At 42.7% G+C, this 17,702-nt stretch overlaps 1 protein-coding gene across 1 annotated transcript; it reads left to right on the top strand.

Moving 5' to 3' along the window:
• Positions 1-1,462: 1,462 nt before the first annotated feature.
• On the top strand, positions 1,463-2,101 carry MELLADRAFT_72308 (uncharacterized protein; the record flags this gene model as incomplete). Its single annotated transcript, XM_007412096.1, has 1 exon — positions 1,463-2,101. One exon carries the CDS (start codon positions 1,578-1,580, stop codon positions 1,815-1,817), a length of 240 nt encoding a protein of 79 aa, XP_007412158.1.
• Between the last annotated feature and the right edge of the window lie 15,601 nt (positions 2,102-17,702).

Below are 17,702 nucleotides of genomic sequence, written 5' to 3'. Positions count from 1 at the left end.
ATTAGCTGGTTGTTCTACGAATTCTTGAAATATCAACACTATCATTCGCTAGCCATTTCATCAATCTTTGGAGTTTTCTTGTGCCTTTCTGCTGTTGCAACTGCTATAAAGAGAGAGTGTATCTTCCCATCTCTTGCTTTTCCTCATCGCTTTCATTCAATTTCCAAGTCTTTCGACCAACAAATCCATCTCTTCCCTGGCTCAAAGCAGACCCCAACTAAAAACCTTCGTAAGTCCCAGCACGTCTCTTTGACCATGAACTCCATGAGAAATTCACCTCACATCGCTTGCACCTCATTCTTCACAGCCACTTAGAATTCATTCTACATACTAACCGGCAGATTCGCCATGTCTCTACTTCCCTTTCAACTTGTTCTTTCGTGAGTCTCTCTCGGCCGTTGCGTTTCCTATTCCATCACGCAACTTCTGACTGTTTTAGTACCGTTTCCCACCTTCCTCGTCACTATGATAACGAGATTGCAGTATCAATGCCCGGCACTACCGGACTTTCAACGTTCGAAACAAGACAAGTTTCACGGTATACCATCTCAAGGAATCCCTGGGACAAGATTTCGAAGTACCGACTCTGGACATTCATTTCACACGTTAGTGTAGCCAATATACATGCCTATATACGCCCCTCGTCATATTCACTGATGTGCTTTCATCTTTCATGTCAGTTGTCTCGGGCCTTTTTGTGCGCGACCACCACTGCCTATATAACTACCGGGCCAGTGATGGAAACCATGCTTCGCTCGACGTAGACTTACGCGAGTCATGCTCGGCCTCGGAACTAGTAGGCAGAGTCATCAGCTTCCAGTTCCGTGACAACCCACATCCAACGGATCTTGAGGGAGTATCAGAGGACGGCATACAAAAAGTTGATCTCAGTTGCCGCAGACGCCGCACGGAGTCTTCTACCCCTCCAACGTCTCCAACGATCGCGGAATCATCGAGACAAACTCTGCGTCTAACCCGAGAACCGACGATCTCTTTGGACGGAAGAGATGAGGATCCTTTCCTTATCTCATCTCAGTCTTATCTCGAGGATGAAAACGAGGATGAGAACCACGAGTCAGACTCTACGAGTGATATAGATGATGATCTGTACAGTGATGATGGGGCAATGCCGGACGATGAATCAGTTCAGCGTAGGGCCTGGCCCACTGACACTTCTCAATTGACGTACGACCACTTGCTAGCTTTGGTACGTAGCACAATACCATCCTTCTGCCACATAAAGGAACGGTTTGTTTGACGAGGTCTCACATTGTCTACTGCAGGCGTCGGTAACATGGCTCCACCATCCAAAGCGAGAGATGTCTTTGCGCCATTCGCTCTTGAAGGTTGATTTCCAGCGCAAGCTGCTCCAGGAAATCAATCAAATTCAGATGGGCGAAACGGTAGAGCCGACAATCAACAATGACGAAGTAGTCACGGATTCGGCACAGCTTACCGACTCTCGGCCAAGCCCAACAGTGGTTGATCTACCACCTGCGCTCCCTTCGGAGACTGCGTGTCTTGACGCTGAAGGACCCATACCAAAACCACGCACAAGCACGAAAGCCCTCGATACAATGGCTGTGTCCAAGGATCTACCAGTGAGAGTCGTAGAACACCATATCACATCTACGACTACTGAAGACATCGAGGATACCGAAGACACCCCCAAACGCCGGTCAAGTTCCACCTCACTTCGACTCCAAGGCCTCATCTCGGCAATTCAACGTACCCGCGCGTTGGTAAACTCTGAGCGGAGACAGAACGCGGTGGTCGTCCTCCAAAATGACCCCGAGAACACGGCTCTCCATCTGTGAGGAGACCTTGAGATGTTTCAACCGGGCATGTATCTCTCTTTTATACCATCAATCTTTCTCTCAATACGCATTCAGTGAAACAATCTTGTATAGCTATCAGCATTTTCATCTTTTCATTTAAAGGAAGAATCTCTTTTGTATAATTTTTCAATAACAGAATTATGTAATTGTTGTAGTCTGTATTCATCTACTCTATATGTAACTTCATGCTGCTCTTGTTGATCATCCTCATCCAATTTTTTTCACTTTTGAATGAAAAGACTCAGCTTGGTGTACCAATTCTCAAAAGCTGAAACCCGTTCTTGCCTTCTATAACCACACAGAATTAAAGATATTGAGATGAGGTTTTTACACAAATTCACAATACAAGACTAGCATACAAAATATGACCTATTAGTATTTCTACATTATGTCAGAATAAGTGGCAGTCATACAATGTAAGTTCTGTGTAGTGTCAAACACCACCTTGGTTTGAGCTGACACAGAAAATTTAATTGGTCAATTTTGGTTGTTGCAATGCCAATGACTTCTGCAAGAATCACTGGAACATATTGAAGACAATGAGTTTTGATACTGCCAGAGCATCATGATCTTGTTGGCAATGTGGTTTAACTGCATTTGATAATGTGTCATCCTTTTTAAAAAAATCACATACAGCTCAAGTTACAAAGCAGGCATATCTCCGCAGTCTCCTGCTATATTCCATACAAGACTAACTGGAAATTGACTACATAAAATCAAAAAAGATTCATTGACATCATCCACTTTATGCAATACTCATCATTTTCTTTTCTTGAGAAAATACAAGAAGTATTCACAATAAACCCCCAATTTCACCAAGTTCATCTCTGCTTATGGGTGCAACTTTTACCTCAGATTGTTAGAGCTTGTGCCCTCAAGAAGAGCTGCAATTGGTTAAGTCGAGATAAACCCATGTTTACATCCAATGAAGCAATATGAAAGAAAAGCAGCCATTTTGTCTCTATCGTTTCTTGAAGATACAGTTGAACAGATGCATGAATTTGGTGGGTAATCTCTGCTTACCCTTCCATTTGACATTTTGATCCACAGTACACATGAAACTGTGAGATAAATTGTTGGCTACAAAATACAATCAGATTATATGAATGAGATATGGTCCTACACTGTGTCATAGTCATAGATGAGATGTATCTGACCAAAGTTTTACTGCAGCTGATGGTGAACTGACAGTGGCCATATAACCTTTCCTTGCAATCTACCTTCTCCAAAGTCAAATTCCACCCACTTTGAAGGTTTTGAAATTATGATGGAATGAGTACAGTCAAACCTGCACAATTGCATACTTGCACAATACCCATGTTAATGCATACAACCCTAATCTTCATACCTTTAAGCAAGAGCAGTGAGTATGAGTATACCCAACACATACTCAATTAGCACAGGTTTTGGCCCTGTGGTGAGTATATGTACTCCCAATATGGACTGTATGAGTTGAAGTCCACATCAGAGAACTTGCTTGCAAGTGTAACATGAATACATGGTACAAGTGTGCCCACTCTCCACACTGAATACTCACTATATCTGTTTTAGCACACACCTTTTTTGGATGAGTATATACCCAGCCTAATAAAAATCCAGCAGATTCAGGATATCATCAAATCATACAGCTCATGATACCACCACCAAAAGGATTCATTATCAATCAAGTCTGTCCAGCCCTCCCAATTCAGCTTCCAGAATCAAATCAAATCCACATGCCCAATCCATCTATCCATTTGGTCTTTGTACAGCCCAGGCTTGTGGCTTTGGAATTCTTTATTTGATCTTTCTGTTTCCATTGATTCATGGCTCAAGAATCCTCAGGTGGGCATCTGGAGTAGATACTACTGGCATTGGCCTGGGTTAACTTCAATAATTGTGAGTTCAGAGATCTCATATGGACATTTGAAATCAGGTGAGGATCTTTTCTATATCTTTCTTGACCTCTGCTATTTTTCTCCCCCTCCCCAAGTCTATTCCTGGTTCTGACTTTCATCCTTCTGAATGAATTAATGAGTTCTTTCATTTTCAATATCAAGGTCTGCCCAATGTTTTTGTCACATCATGCCTTGATTTCCACTGAAAGTCTTCCAACACCTATGCATGGTGGATTACACCTTCTGCTTTTAATCATGTACCTTATTGGCTTGAGCACCCTTGACTTCCTGTGTAGTTTTGACTCCTTATATTGCTTCTTGATCATCCTATGTACAGCTTGCCAGTGGCTCTGGGTTCTCCACCCCAATTCCAGCCAAAGCAACTCCATCATTTGGACCCATGACTTAGGTGGTAAATGACACTCACAAGGGAAATGGTGAAGGAACCACCTTGAGATCTAATAGATACCAATTGGATATCTACCTGTATTTTGATGTGATTTGGTCTTATTTCTATCTTCATCATTTTTGCTCTTCCTTGCTTAAAATACTTAATTTCTCACACAATCATGTGGTCAATAGGAGCCACTGCCACTGCCTGATGTAAGCAAAGGCAACATTTAATGTTACCCCTGCCTCCACTGCCCATAATTTCATAGGTTTAAGCTTTGGGAAGGGGAGTGGTCTGGTTGCTTGGTGGTTCCAAAAGTTTGCTGTGATGTGTCAGGGCGGCAACTATTTCAGGAGTCAGGTGGCCTAGTCATCACTTGATTCTTAGCCCTGACAAAGCATCCCGCTGATATGGGATCTCAGCTATTGTGTCTTATCCTATAATAAGGGATATGATCATGTTGAATGTGGATAATCCATAAGCTTGACAATGTGTTGAAGAAACAAGACTCTGAGGCCTACTGTAAGTTAACAGATGTAAGATGGTCAGTCTTTAGGCCAGGATTTAAATCTCTGAGATGTGAAATCTAGAGTAGCCTGTGTCCAAATACTGACAGGGATCTTGCCAATGCGGAGTTGTAAGAACTGTGTAATGACAAAAGATGTCTATGTATCTTCTAGTTACATAGAAAGATTTTTGATTTGAATCTGCAAATTTTATAATCAAAGCAATTAGCTGGAAAGTAGATAGATACAATGGAGCCAATAAAGGTACTGGGAATAGAAAAGTACAGATTATAGTTCAAGAGATTAGTAAGGACGGGTTGGTGACTCTTGACTTCAAGGAAAAATAGGTGAAGTGTAACTGAGGTTGATTTACTAATTTAGCTGGACTTTGGGATAGATGAGGATCTTAAATAATTGGTTAAAGTGAAAATGGGCTTGTTCTCCATATCTTGGAGAGACTCTCCTCTATTTATATGCATCTGGCTCCAACTCATTGCACTCACCAGAGATAATTTTTCTCAAAGTGTTCTTCTTCATACATATTCAGTGAGGTGTCTTCAGAACTGAGCTACACTACATGTGATCAGTTCATTTCAAGGCTTGTTTCAATAGTCTTTTGGATGACTATTGAAGATTACAGTTAAACTAGAGCTTAGGCGGGCTCGCCCGCCTCTAACCCTGATGAACAAAGCCTTGAAACTTATGCCATAAATGTACTGGAGTACAGCAAGAAAAAAGTGATGAAACGTGATCCTTTAGGAATTCCTGTGCAATTTGATTGATTTGAATCATATCTCCATCAAATCAAGAATAAATAACTATTTTTGAAACATACAATTCCAAGAAGCAGAGCACCAAAAAACATATCAAATAAAAAAAATATTTCAAAAATAAAAAAGCAAATAATACCCAGTGTTTCCTTACAACAAGCAAAGGAGACTAAAAACAAGTCAAATAAAAAACTATTTCAAAAATAAAAAATCCATTTTTCAAGTCCAAAAAAGCAGATAATACCCAGTGTTTCTTTACAATAAACAAAGGAAACTAACTTTCAGAATGTGAAAAGAAAAGTGTAAAATAGATTCATGAAAACAGATTATAAAAAAGAGGAACTGGATTCTGACATATATGTAAATATACATATATCAGAGAGTAAGAACAGATGAAGGTCAAAAGAAAGAAGGAGGTTAAATCATATTATTGTATCTCAAAATTGGTTTCTCGGACCTTAATTCCTATGATCATACACTGCATCCACCAGAGAGGCTCTTGACGTGGAGAACGTCACCCACTACAAAGGGCCCCCTTTGTAGTACATTCCGCTCTCAAAATCGAGAACATATCTGGCGGGCGCAGTGATAAGTAGCAGATCTAGATGAGCTGATCCAAAATCAAATTTACCTAGTCATTAGCTAAGACTGTTTGAATCGTGGTAATGTGTTATTAAAGGACCCTGTAGTGAAGTACTTCAAGTCCCATAACAAATGTACAAATAATGAAAGATAAACCAATAGTAATACAAAAACCAATACATTTTTCACAAATGTCAATCACAAATAAATACAACCACCAAAGTCATAGCTAATAATTTCTGTAAAAGGTAGAAAAATTAAAGATGTAACCTGATCTCTTCCTCTGATGCAATCCTTCTAAGATGTGAGATGATGATCTGAATGCTTTAAACAAATTGAGATGATAAATAGATTTGCCAAGCCTTACATTTTTTGAGAATGTGGATTGAAACAAATCATTAGAGATTTACACATACTGGATGATTGGGGATTGAAAGAATAGGCATAAATATGATGGTTGTATGAGACCAAGTATAATAAGTGGTAGCTTACAGGTGGTATCAGCTTGTTGGTATTGTTTTTCTCCAATATATTCTTTGAGTTTCTCAACCTCTTGACGAGCAGCAGCAAATTTTCTTTGGATATTGGATGCGCAATGTGCTGTATTGATTGAGTTGATGACTGGTATTCAATGTTTGAAACAGGAGATAGAAAGCATGAACGGATGATCAGCGTGAGGTAACAATGAAGAAAGATGAAAATGATAAGTGAATTGGTGATGATGACAAAAGAATTGGACTGACCTTGAAGAAGGTCAGCTTTGGTTTCCATTTGATAGATAGTATGTGTTTGGAGATTTGGTTGACAAGCTGAAGATAGGATTGATGAGATGAAGATGGGATAGATGGGATTGAGAGACATAGATTTCATTAGTGACTGCAAGGTTGTAATGCTATAGATTGATGATATACATAAGTGAACGTACTAAGATCTGAGTTCTACAGTTTCGATAGTTTCATGTCCAGTCGGTTATTCCACTTGATTGGAAGAAATTGTTTGTTATCATAATTCAGAAAAAGGGTTTATTCATGTGATGAATTAGATTTCTTTTATTGACCAATCCAGCCGGATATGCAGCAAAGTGATTTGAGAATAAAGTGAATAAGGCAAGAGACAAACTTGCCAAATAAAGACACTGTACCATTCTTCGATTTTGGTCGATTTCACATATTGGATTTGATAACTTGAAGGCAATCAAAAAATTCAAAAAGCTTGGTTAGTCGAGTTTTGATATTGACCTTTTAAGATTTTGGAGCGAAATTGAATCTACTCATTATTTGAGACAAGGTTGATATGGTTCTATTGATAAACAAGCATAATCGGATGTTGATGGGTTTTTGTTACATGGTTTTAACTTGATTTTTTGTTGACGTGCTTGCGGTAACTATAGATCGGTGTTATACGAAGTGAACATACTAAGAAGGCCAAGTTATGGCGCAGATGACTACTTGACAAATTAGGACATAATAAGATAGACATTTGCGTAAGTTCAATTCTGTTCGATTATGTATGTTGACTGGGCACACGATTTACAATTGGCAAGTTGAAAGGTTGTGTGATTGGGAGAGAGGACTGACCCTAAGCAATAGAAGGAAGATATCTAATATACCATTGTTAATCATATATGGCAGTAGTAAATGAGCTATAAGCGGTACTGCTTGATTAAAAAGAATTCTTGTCAGTTATAGTGGAGGCGAGGCAAAGCTCATGGATATAACAGAATAAGGAAAATGTTAAAAACAAATTTGAATGGAGAAGTCTATGCATATAGTGACACATAGCCAGAACACTTACAATTATAGTATTAGGAATGGGATGATGTAATGTCTATGTGAAACGAAGAGCGGAAATGGTGAATGAAGGACTCCGAGATAGGAAGTAGTGAATGTAACAGCCTTCTTTGAGATTCAGAAGTGTGACAAATTAGGCAAGACGCTGGTTAAAAAATAGCCAAATGCGAAGCAAAAGGGTAGTACGTCAAAGGATGTAAACAGAATGGCAGAAGGATTAGAATATCAAAGGAGGACGTTGGAGCTGAAGGATGATTATTCCTCACGCCCCTCAACAGCCAACCAGGAAGTCGTTTTTATGACCATCGGTGGCTGAAACAGGAGGGGTGTCAGAGTGGATGTGGATTGGAGGGCTCCAGCTTTCAAGCGGAAGCTCAGCACTTATGTGTGTAGCCCTAAGGGGAGGCATAAGTGCTGAGGTTTTGCTTGAGGGGGGGCTTTACTAATTTACATTTATTTAATAATTGTTCTCTATCTAGATTATCATCAGATAAGCTAATTGCGGTCGGTTTTTGACGGTTATTTAGGGCAAATGTTGCGGAAATAGGGCAATATTGCACATTTTCCGCAATATTTGCCCGACCGCTCCGCAACAGCAAGTTAGAAAAAAAACACCCCATTGCGGAGGGGTTGTGTAGCGTAATAATTTGCCGACTGCGCAACGCAATAGAAATAGGTTGAAATCCATTGCGTTGCGTAGCGCTTGCGGTGTTGCTTGAACAGGAGATCCTCCTGTTGGTGTATGTCTGTTGCTACCAAACTATTTTGACAGAGTAATGGCACTGTGTCATTCAAGGACAATGGTTTGTGTATTTATATGCTTTGAACATGGTGTTGAGCAAGCTGTTTGCCAGGAGCATCTTCCAGTGGTTAGCTTTTGTGAGAAGCATTTGAGATTCAAGTAAACCCTGCCATTCTGTGTGGAATTTCCATGCTTCAGGGAGGTTTGATTGGAGCATCCAGCATTTTGCCTGATTTTGGTTCTTGACAATTAGATCAAGTGTCTCCTTGACCCACCAGTTTTTGTACTTTTGTAAGTTGGGTTATACTATTTTCCCTCGGTTTTGAGCTGATTCTAGTATGATTTTTGACATGTTGATTGCTGCTGAGTCAATGGATGTTGTCAAGTACTCTGGTGCAAGGAGGTGTAATTTTGCCTGGAGTGTGTTCTTTTGGAGGGCAGAATCAATGTCCGTAATGAGTGTCTGTAGTAGGAAGAAAGGACATGTTTAGGTAAGTAGCTGAAACAAAGTGATCTGAGGCCACACTGTCATTCACTACTTTGCAGCTCAGTATTTTTTCAGTAAGGTTCCAGCTTTCCCAGAACAAGTCTATTGTGGTTGGAGATGTTCCTGGTGAAAACTGTGTTAGTGCCCCTTTCAGGATATCAGTTTAAAACCTTTATTGCTGAACAAGGACAGTAATTTCTTTGCTAGCATGTCAGTCCAATACCAGCTTGGGGGGATCCACATGGGCTGGGGTTGCTGTAATGATGCATACATCATTACAACATAATAAATACATATACTTAACACACACTTAGACCTAAGCTGTTTTTCCTACTTCTCCCAGAATGATTGCACGCAATCCTGGCTCCTTAGGGAATCGAGCTGATCTCGTATTTCACATCTTCGGAGCTAGGTGAGCTTTAGATTATTATATACTCTTTCTATTTTTCTTATTTCTCTTTTATCAATCTTGTACATTTCATATTCCTTAGGGAATCGAGCTGATCTTGTATTTCACATCTTCGGAGCTAGATAAATAAAAGATATCACTTTGGTTCTAGAATCCCGAAGTCCACTACGTGGCCCCTTGATCCTCCTTTCCCTCCGCGATAGACTATCGCAAAGATCACTTCGAGTGAGGACATCTGTCCTTTACACTTTTTTTTTCTCAAACCAAGATCGCGATCGAAATATTTATCCCGTACACTTCAGAAGAACCTAGTTCTTAATCCTGCAGAAGAACACAGTTCTTACAACGACCCCCGGATTTTCAACCTTTTTTCCCCACATACTTCACTGAACTTCGTTTATCCTACCTTACTGTATCACATCCTTGCATGACACCCCCACCTTCGACACGTAGCGCTCCTACTGATCTCACGACCCGGGTAGACGACCCGGAGAGTATTATACGAAACGCGCCCACCCAATTTCAACAGAGATCCATTGAAGACCCCACACGTTACTCGTCGGGACAAATCTTGTTCGCAAGTGCCCCTCCTAGACCACTACCGGCGACTGAGAGACCTTACTTACCTCTTAAGGAACCAACCGAGCTGCCTGTAACTTTCCCCGTCACACCGCTACCTGCACGTTGTCGGATCTCGCGACTACGGCAGGAAGAAGACCGACTCCAAGAAGACCTTAACGTTCGATCTACCCAACCGATGCACTCGTCACCTCTTCAGAGAGCCGAAACCATGACGGAGGGCGAGGGTTCTCAAACGGCGCCATCCACCGACGACCTCATCCGTGCTATGCTAGCAATCCAAACCGCGGGATTACAAGCAGCAAACGAAGCTGCCGAACGCAGCGCTCAACTTGAACGTGAGCGCATCTCAGCGGCACGGGAGGCCGACAAGCGCATCGCCGGCCTGGAGGAGAGACTTCTGAATCTTCAACTAAACGCCGCGAGTCAACCACCGACGACTCAGTCTAGAGAGTCTGGAGAACGGGGTATTGACCTTTCAAAGTTCAAATCATCCGACGGGCCCCAATTCAAAGGCCCGTATTGAGACACCGAAGCGTTTTTGAAATGGTTTACGTCGTTGAAGATTTTTTTTCTGGTGAAGAAGGTAGAGAGGGATGAAGATCGCATCATCCTTACGGGCTCGTATCTACTTGAGACCAACTTACAGGCGTTTTGGGCCCACAATGTCGATAACTTCAAGACGTTGTCCTGGGACAAGTTCAAAGAGAAACTATTCCGAACTGCGCTGCCATCTGATTGGAATGACAAGCTCCGCGAGAAGATTCTCACTTTACGAATGTCTTCGAGTGAAGAGTTCAAATTTTACTGTGCTCGAGCACGATCGGTCCAATCCCTTATGAACCATGACCGAGTCAAAATCAACGACTTCACTCTTGCCACTCACATCGTGCTGGGTGCGTTACCTGAATTGAAGTCCTCCCTGCGATTGGACGGACCACTGGTAAAGGAAGGCTTCGACTTCATTAAGTTCAAAGAACGCTGTGACTTACTGTACGAAGACCTTGTTGTAAAGAAGATCTTATCCCGTCGGCTCCCCACTTCGACACCTGCCTCTCGATCATTCCAGAATCACGGCTCGTCCATCAGAACACCTTTCAATGCCTCGACCTCTTCATCGTCAAACAAGACCGAGGATGAACGTAAACAGAAATTTTATTGGAAAATCAACTCTTATCTGGATTCAATGGGCTTATGCCACTTCTGCAAAAAACAATGCGGGAGTGAGTATAAACAATGCCCTGGCATCTTTTCGAAAGAAAAAGTCACATTCCCTCCTGGCTATACCCCACCTCCCAAACCGGCCAACTACACCCCTCCCCGAGCGCGTCTGGCTGCATCAGCAGGCCGTCCTACACAACCCCCCGCTGGTCGACCAGCCAGAACAAATGTCGCGGCGGCGACCTTTCCTGAGTACGACGCCACAACTATTGCTGCTTACGAAGAGATTGAACGGGAGTTACAAGAGATTGCGGAGACCGGCGAGGACGTAGTCGAAACTGGTGAGGGAGGGTACGTGGATCAACCCGTGTCACTACCAACGGTCATACTTCAACTGACCTATAACGGAAAACCAATTTGTGCTCTCGCCAATGCAGGATCTGAGACTAATTTGATCTCTGAGAAGATGGTTGACGCCCTTGGCCTTCGCCGACGAAGACTGGTCAAGCCAACAGTCGTTGGTTTAGCGCTCGAACCAGGCGGACAACCACCTCTACTCACCGAATTCACGACCCTGGACCTGAATCATCAGTCGACAGGCCTTCAATTTGACAGGACTTATGCTAAGATTGGGAGGCTAGGCGATTCTTATGACATGATATTGGGTTCTCCGTTTCTTTCTTGTAATCAACTGTCTGTCTCCTGTGCAAAGAAAAGTGTGGTTAGCGAGATTTCAGGTGTTTCAATGAAGGATTTTAGATATGAGGAGAAATTAAAACAAGATTTTGAGGCTGCTGCAGCAGAAGAGAGACGTGAGACCGATAACTGGAGAGAGTGGGAGACGCAACTTGTGGTCAAGAATGAGCCAGCACAGGCTAGGTCTTCCACACCTTGGAGCATGCTCGAAGACTCTTTGCTTGTAATGTATCAAGATATATTCCCGGTGGACATTCCAGCCTTGTCGGATGACGCTGAAGCTAATGGAGAGTTTACAGATGGCACATTCCCAGAGAAGATGCAGCACGAATTGTCGAAAATCAGACACAAAATAGTATTGACTGATCCAAACGCCGTGATAAATGAACGTCAATACCCGTACCCAGCAAAACACATGAGTGCCTGGCGTAAGTTAGTGGATCAACATGTTGAGGCAGGCCGTATCAGGAAATCCTCGAGCCAATACGCGTCACCTAGCCTCATCATCCCAAAGAAGGACCCTTCGGAACTTCCAAGGTGGGTATGTGATTACCGCACCTTGAACAGTGTGACCGTCAGGGACCGTTCACCTCTTCCTAATGTGGACGAGTTGGTCAGACTGGTAGCTACTGGAAAGGTTTTCTATATTTTAGATCAAACAAATGCTTTTTTCCAAACAAGAATGCGTGAAGCTGACATCCCACTCACAGCTGTGAAGACGCCATGGGGCCTCTACGAGTGGTGCGTGATGCCAATGGGGCTAACAAATGCGCCTGCGACTCACCAGTCCCGCCTTGAGGAGGCTCTGGGGGAATTGATCAACACGGTTTGTGTAGTGTACCTAGACGACATTGTGGTATTTTCATCATCCATTGAAGAACACGAGCGACACGTCAAGTTGGTCCTTGATCGCCTACGAGCAGCAAACTTGTACTGCAGCAGCAAGAAAACGAAACTTTTCAGGAAAGAGATAAAGTTTGTTGGTCACGTGATTTCAGGGGAAGGCATCAAACCGGATGAAGAGAAGGTGGAGAAGATACATAATTGGGTTTCACCTAGGTCATCAAAAGGCGTGAAGAAGTTCCTGGGAACGGTACAGTGGATGAAGAAGTTTGTCTCTGGTTTAGAGAGATACGTGGGGAAGCTAACACCTTTGACAAGCAGCAAGTTAGATCCGAAAAAATTCAAGTGGGGCGACGCTGAAGAGGCGGCTTTCCAAAACATCAAACGTATAATGACGACGCTTCCCTGTTTGAAAAACGTCGACTTCGACTCTACCGACCCACTCTGGCTATTCACCGATGCTAGTGGTTTAGGCCTAGGCGCGGCGTTGTTCCAAGGGAAGGAATGGAAGGACTCTAGCCCAATTGCATACGAATCAAGACAGATGTCGCCTGCTGAGCGTAATTACCCGGTGCACGAACAGGAACTACTAGCCGTGGTACACGCTCTTCAAAAGTGGCGAATGCTTCTGCTTGGTATGAAAGTCAACGTGATGAGTGACCACCACTCACTTACCTATTTAATGAAACAACGTTCTCTGAGCAAGCGACAGGCTAGGTGGATCGAACAACTGGCGGATTTTGACCTAAACTTCCAGTACATCAAGGGGGAAGATAACACGGTAGCAGACACATTATCCAGGAAGGACATCGATGACCTACAAACTGGTGTTGACACGGTAGCGGCGCTGGCTTTGTCTCAGACGTCACTGTCCAATGATTTTCGACAATCAATCTTGGAAGGATACATGACCGACAAGTTTTGTGACGCCGTCATCGACGGCATGCCTCTACGTGATGACTGCTACATCGACGACAGCCTTATTTTCATTGAGGGACGCCTCCTCATCCCCGGCGGCAACGAGTTACGAACCAAGCTTATCGATGAGGCTCATAGGAGGGTAGGACACCTTGGAGTTCTGAAAACGGTCGCAGTACTACGAACGGACTTCTTCTGGCCGAGAATGAGTAAGGATGTTGAACGAAGACTCAAGTCTTGCGAGACCTGTCAGAAGACCAAAGCTCGTACCACTCTACCGAATGGTTGTATGAGAACGCCCGAGGTTCCGATAACGCCTTTAGCTGACCTGGCCATCGACTTTGTCGGGCCATTACCGAAAATCAACACGTACAATATGATTCTCACCTGCACCTGCCGATTATCAGGGTTCACGAGATTGATCCCGACGAATCAGACGGACACTGCCGAAAAGACGGCGACCAGGTTCTTTTCTTCTTGGGCTGGTACTTTCGGCTCACCATCGACGATTATCAGTGATCGTGACAAGGCCTGGTCCTCTAAGTTCTGGAAATCCCTGATGGACCGACTCAATATCTCCTTTCACCGCTCCTCAGCCTTTCACCCTCAAGCGGATGGAAGGAGTGAGAGGACTAACAAAACGGTAGGCCAAGTCCTCCGCACGTTCACCGCCAAATGCCAGACCAGATGGCTCGAGTCGCTTCCGGCAGTCGAGTTCGCGATCAACAGCGCGATTAATGTCGCTACTGGACTGTCACCTTTTGAAACGGTCTTCGGACGACGCCCTAGCTTGTTCCCCTCGAAGGATTCCCCTGATGACTCTCCACCATCTCTCGAGGTGTGGCTGCGTCAGCGCGAAGGGACTTGGGCTCAGGTTCGAGACAACCTTTGGACCAGCAGGGTACTACAAGTGCTTCATCACAACAAACGGCATTCGGACATAACTTTCAAGGCCGACGACTGGGTTCTTCTCGACTCTGGAGACTGGCGAGGCAGACACACAGGAGGCGCAGACAAACTGAAAGAGCAATACGAGGGCCCCTACCGAGTATTAGACACGTTCAACAATGGTCAAAGTGTTCGGTTAGACTTGCCTGAGGGCGACAAACGACACAATGTCATCAACGTCTCCAAGCTGAAGCTATTTGTGGAACCGGAGGACTTGACGCGTGGGTCAATTGACCAAAAGTAAGTTCTCACCTTTGTATGCACCGCCAGGCCTTCTAGCCCGTCGTCGTTGTAAAAAAGCATTACCTTGGCCACACTGTGAGCATCGAATTGGGCCTCTGCGCTACGCTTCTTTCACCTTATAGATCCTGCGACACGACAACATCGACACGGAGGACGACTTATCTCGGCCTACCCCTCCTTCCTCCTTCGCGCTTTTGCTTTCTGTTACTCTATTTTTTTTTCTTTTCTCTTCTCTGTTCTCTTTTTTTTTCTCTGTTCTCTGTTTTCTGTTTTTCATTCATCCAATTAGCTCAAATCAACAATTACACTTAGACAAACTTATTTAGCCTTCTGGATTTTCTTTTCTCCTTCTACTCAAGTCTCATTATAGGGGGGGAGACTGTAATGATGCATACATCATTACAACATAATAAATACATATACTTAACACACACTTAGACCTAAGCTGTTTTTCCTACTTCTCCCAGAATGATTGCACGCAATCCTGGCTCCTTAGGGAATCGAGATGATCTCGTATTTCACATCTTCGGAGCTAGGTGAGCTTTAGATTATTATATACTCTTTCTATTTTTCTTATTTCTCTTTTATCAATCTTGTACATTTCATATTCCTTAGGGAATCGAGCTGATCTTGTATTTCACATCTTCGGAGCTAGATAAATAAAAGATATCACTTTGGTTCTAGAATCCCGAAGTCCACTACGTGGCCCCTTGATCCTCCTTTCCCTCCGCGATAGACTATCGCAAAGATCACTTCGAGTGAGGACATCTGTCCTTTACAGTTGCGTAGGTGGTGATGAGTGTTGCAATGTGGTGGCTGTGAAGTATAGGCAACCAACTCTCTAGAGTTTCTGAACCCCTCAAAGAGTTGGGTGGGTTGTATGGGTCCTTAATGTCTATGCTCAGAGTGATGTCTGTGAGGCTGGAGAGTCTGGTTATTTAGGACATCTTGATGAGTTTGGAATCATAACACTACTAGCCAAAAGTATTTCCCAAGGAAATAATTATCACATTTGATGCATTGGATAATTGAAAATGCAGATCCAATGCAGATTTAATGCAGATTTAATGCTGACAAATGCATTATGAATCATTTCTTGCTATAAATGTAATCAATTCCTGTGTGAATGGTAGTGTGAAGTACCACCCTGGGTACTTCCCCCCATGATTTGGGGGGTAGTTGTAGGCTGAGATCTGATGCCACACTTTGTGAGATGGAAAGGAGAGATTCAATGTGTTGACCCATGGTTCCTGCAGAGCCAGGATCATGTATTGTGTTTTAGTTAGTGCTAGTGATATTTTTGGCAGTTAAAGTGAAAAATTAAAAAGTTGTTAAAGGACATAGGTAGGTTGGATGAATTATCATTGCCTTGTAGAGGTGAGTCTTCTCTAGCTTCTATTTGTGGTGGGAAGTGGAATGTTGGAAGCTGATAATATATTGGTTTGTTTTAATTCATCTTTGTCTTGGTTTTGGTGTGTTACCTGGAATTTTGTTTAATACCTATGTATATTTTTGTGTGTCTTCTAACTGTCAAGATCCACACACCTTGCACAGATTTGGGCTGTGTCATTTTCAGTACCTACTTTAGTGTTGTGTGGAAAAATTAGTGCATTGAGCAATATTATTGCAAGGATTGTGAGTGTGGTACAGGTCTAGTAAATTGAAACACTTTGTAGGACCTTGTACATATTGCTTGCTTTTAATTCTGATACAATTGGCGTACAGACCACCTTTCTCTATCTTGTGGGCTAGGTTTCTATCAAGTATGTTAACAATTATGGTACCATTTTTTTCTCCATGTCTTGTGGGTCTCCGAGTCATATGACTGAATGAAGAGCTTCTCAGGGGTTTTTTTCCCTTCAACTGAGTTTATTGAAAAATTCTGCATTCTCTACTTTGATCTTGGCTTGGATGAAGTCAAATAAGATGGGGTACCTGGTTTGGCTTGTTTCAAAGTATTTGTGGGGCAGCTTAGTCCCTTTGTGTTTCTTTTCAAATAGCCACTTTTTGATAAGTCAATTATCCATGTTCATAAGGATATCTCCGGATTTGAGGATGGATGTGCTTTTGATTCTGACCAGGTTTCCTTCAACTTTTGCAGTCAATGAGACCAGTGCCTTATTGATGGGGTATACAATTTCAATTGTGAACATGTCTTTGGAGGGTTTTTTCTTGGGAATCTTGTGAATAATCAGAGTTTCTGCTTAAAATTGATTGATTTCTGCATTCTTAGGCGGTGGGTTTGGTATTGTTTTGGTGCTAGCTTTCCAAACTGATTTTGGTTAATGGTTGAACCAGGCGTAAGATTTGGCCAAAAGTGGGTGATTAGACATAGGTGGGGGGTCCAGGTCAATTCTTTGGGGTGTTCTGCCTTCAGTTTTTGAATTTCTTCTTGAAACATTTTGATGTTTTTGATGAAAATCAACATCATCTTGATAAATTTCTGGAGTAGTGTGTTGTTGTTGTTGTTGTTGTTGTTGGTAAAATTGGCAGATCACAACATGAGTATGTCTTCCATGGCTCCTTTGTGGTTTAGGCCTTGGTTTGAATTTGGATTTTTGGGGGGTTGGGTTGCCTTTGTCACTGTTGGCTATGCATTTAGACCACATGGGGTTGTGATAAGGGGTTCTGATGATAAGACGGGACAATTTGATTGCTATGATGAGATGATTCTTGGGACTACTATATATTGGGCCAACATCCCTTTTTTTCATTTCAGATTGCTTGTGATTCCACATGCTACACTATCTAGCTGTGTATGTAAATGTAACTAATGCACAAGTATAGTGCTGACCCACAAAAACAAGGAAATCAAATTGGACGAGTATTGTAAGTTGTTGAGGATGCTCTAGGGTAGAGAATTGAACACAATAGATGGATAGTGATTATGTAATATTGAAAAGTGGAGTTGAGATGATTCAT

The sequence above is a fragment of the Melampsora larici-populina genome (assembly GCF_000204055.1).
Source record: "Melampsora larici-populina 98AG31 unplaced genomic scaffold MELLAscaffold_28, whole genome shotgun sequence".
Lineage (NCBI taxonomy): Eukaryota > Fungi > Basidiomycota > Pucciniomycetes > Pucciniales > Melampsoraceae > Melampsora > Melampsora laricis-populina.
Note: the sequence above shows the minus strand (reverse complement) of the source record. Positions and strands in the feature narration are given on the sequence as shown.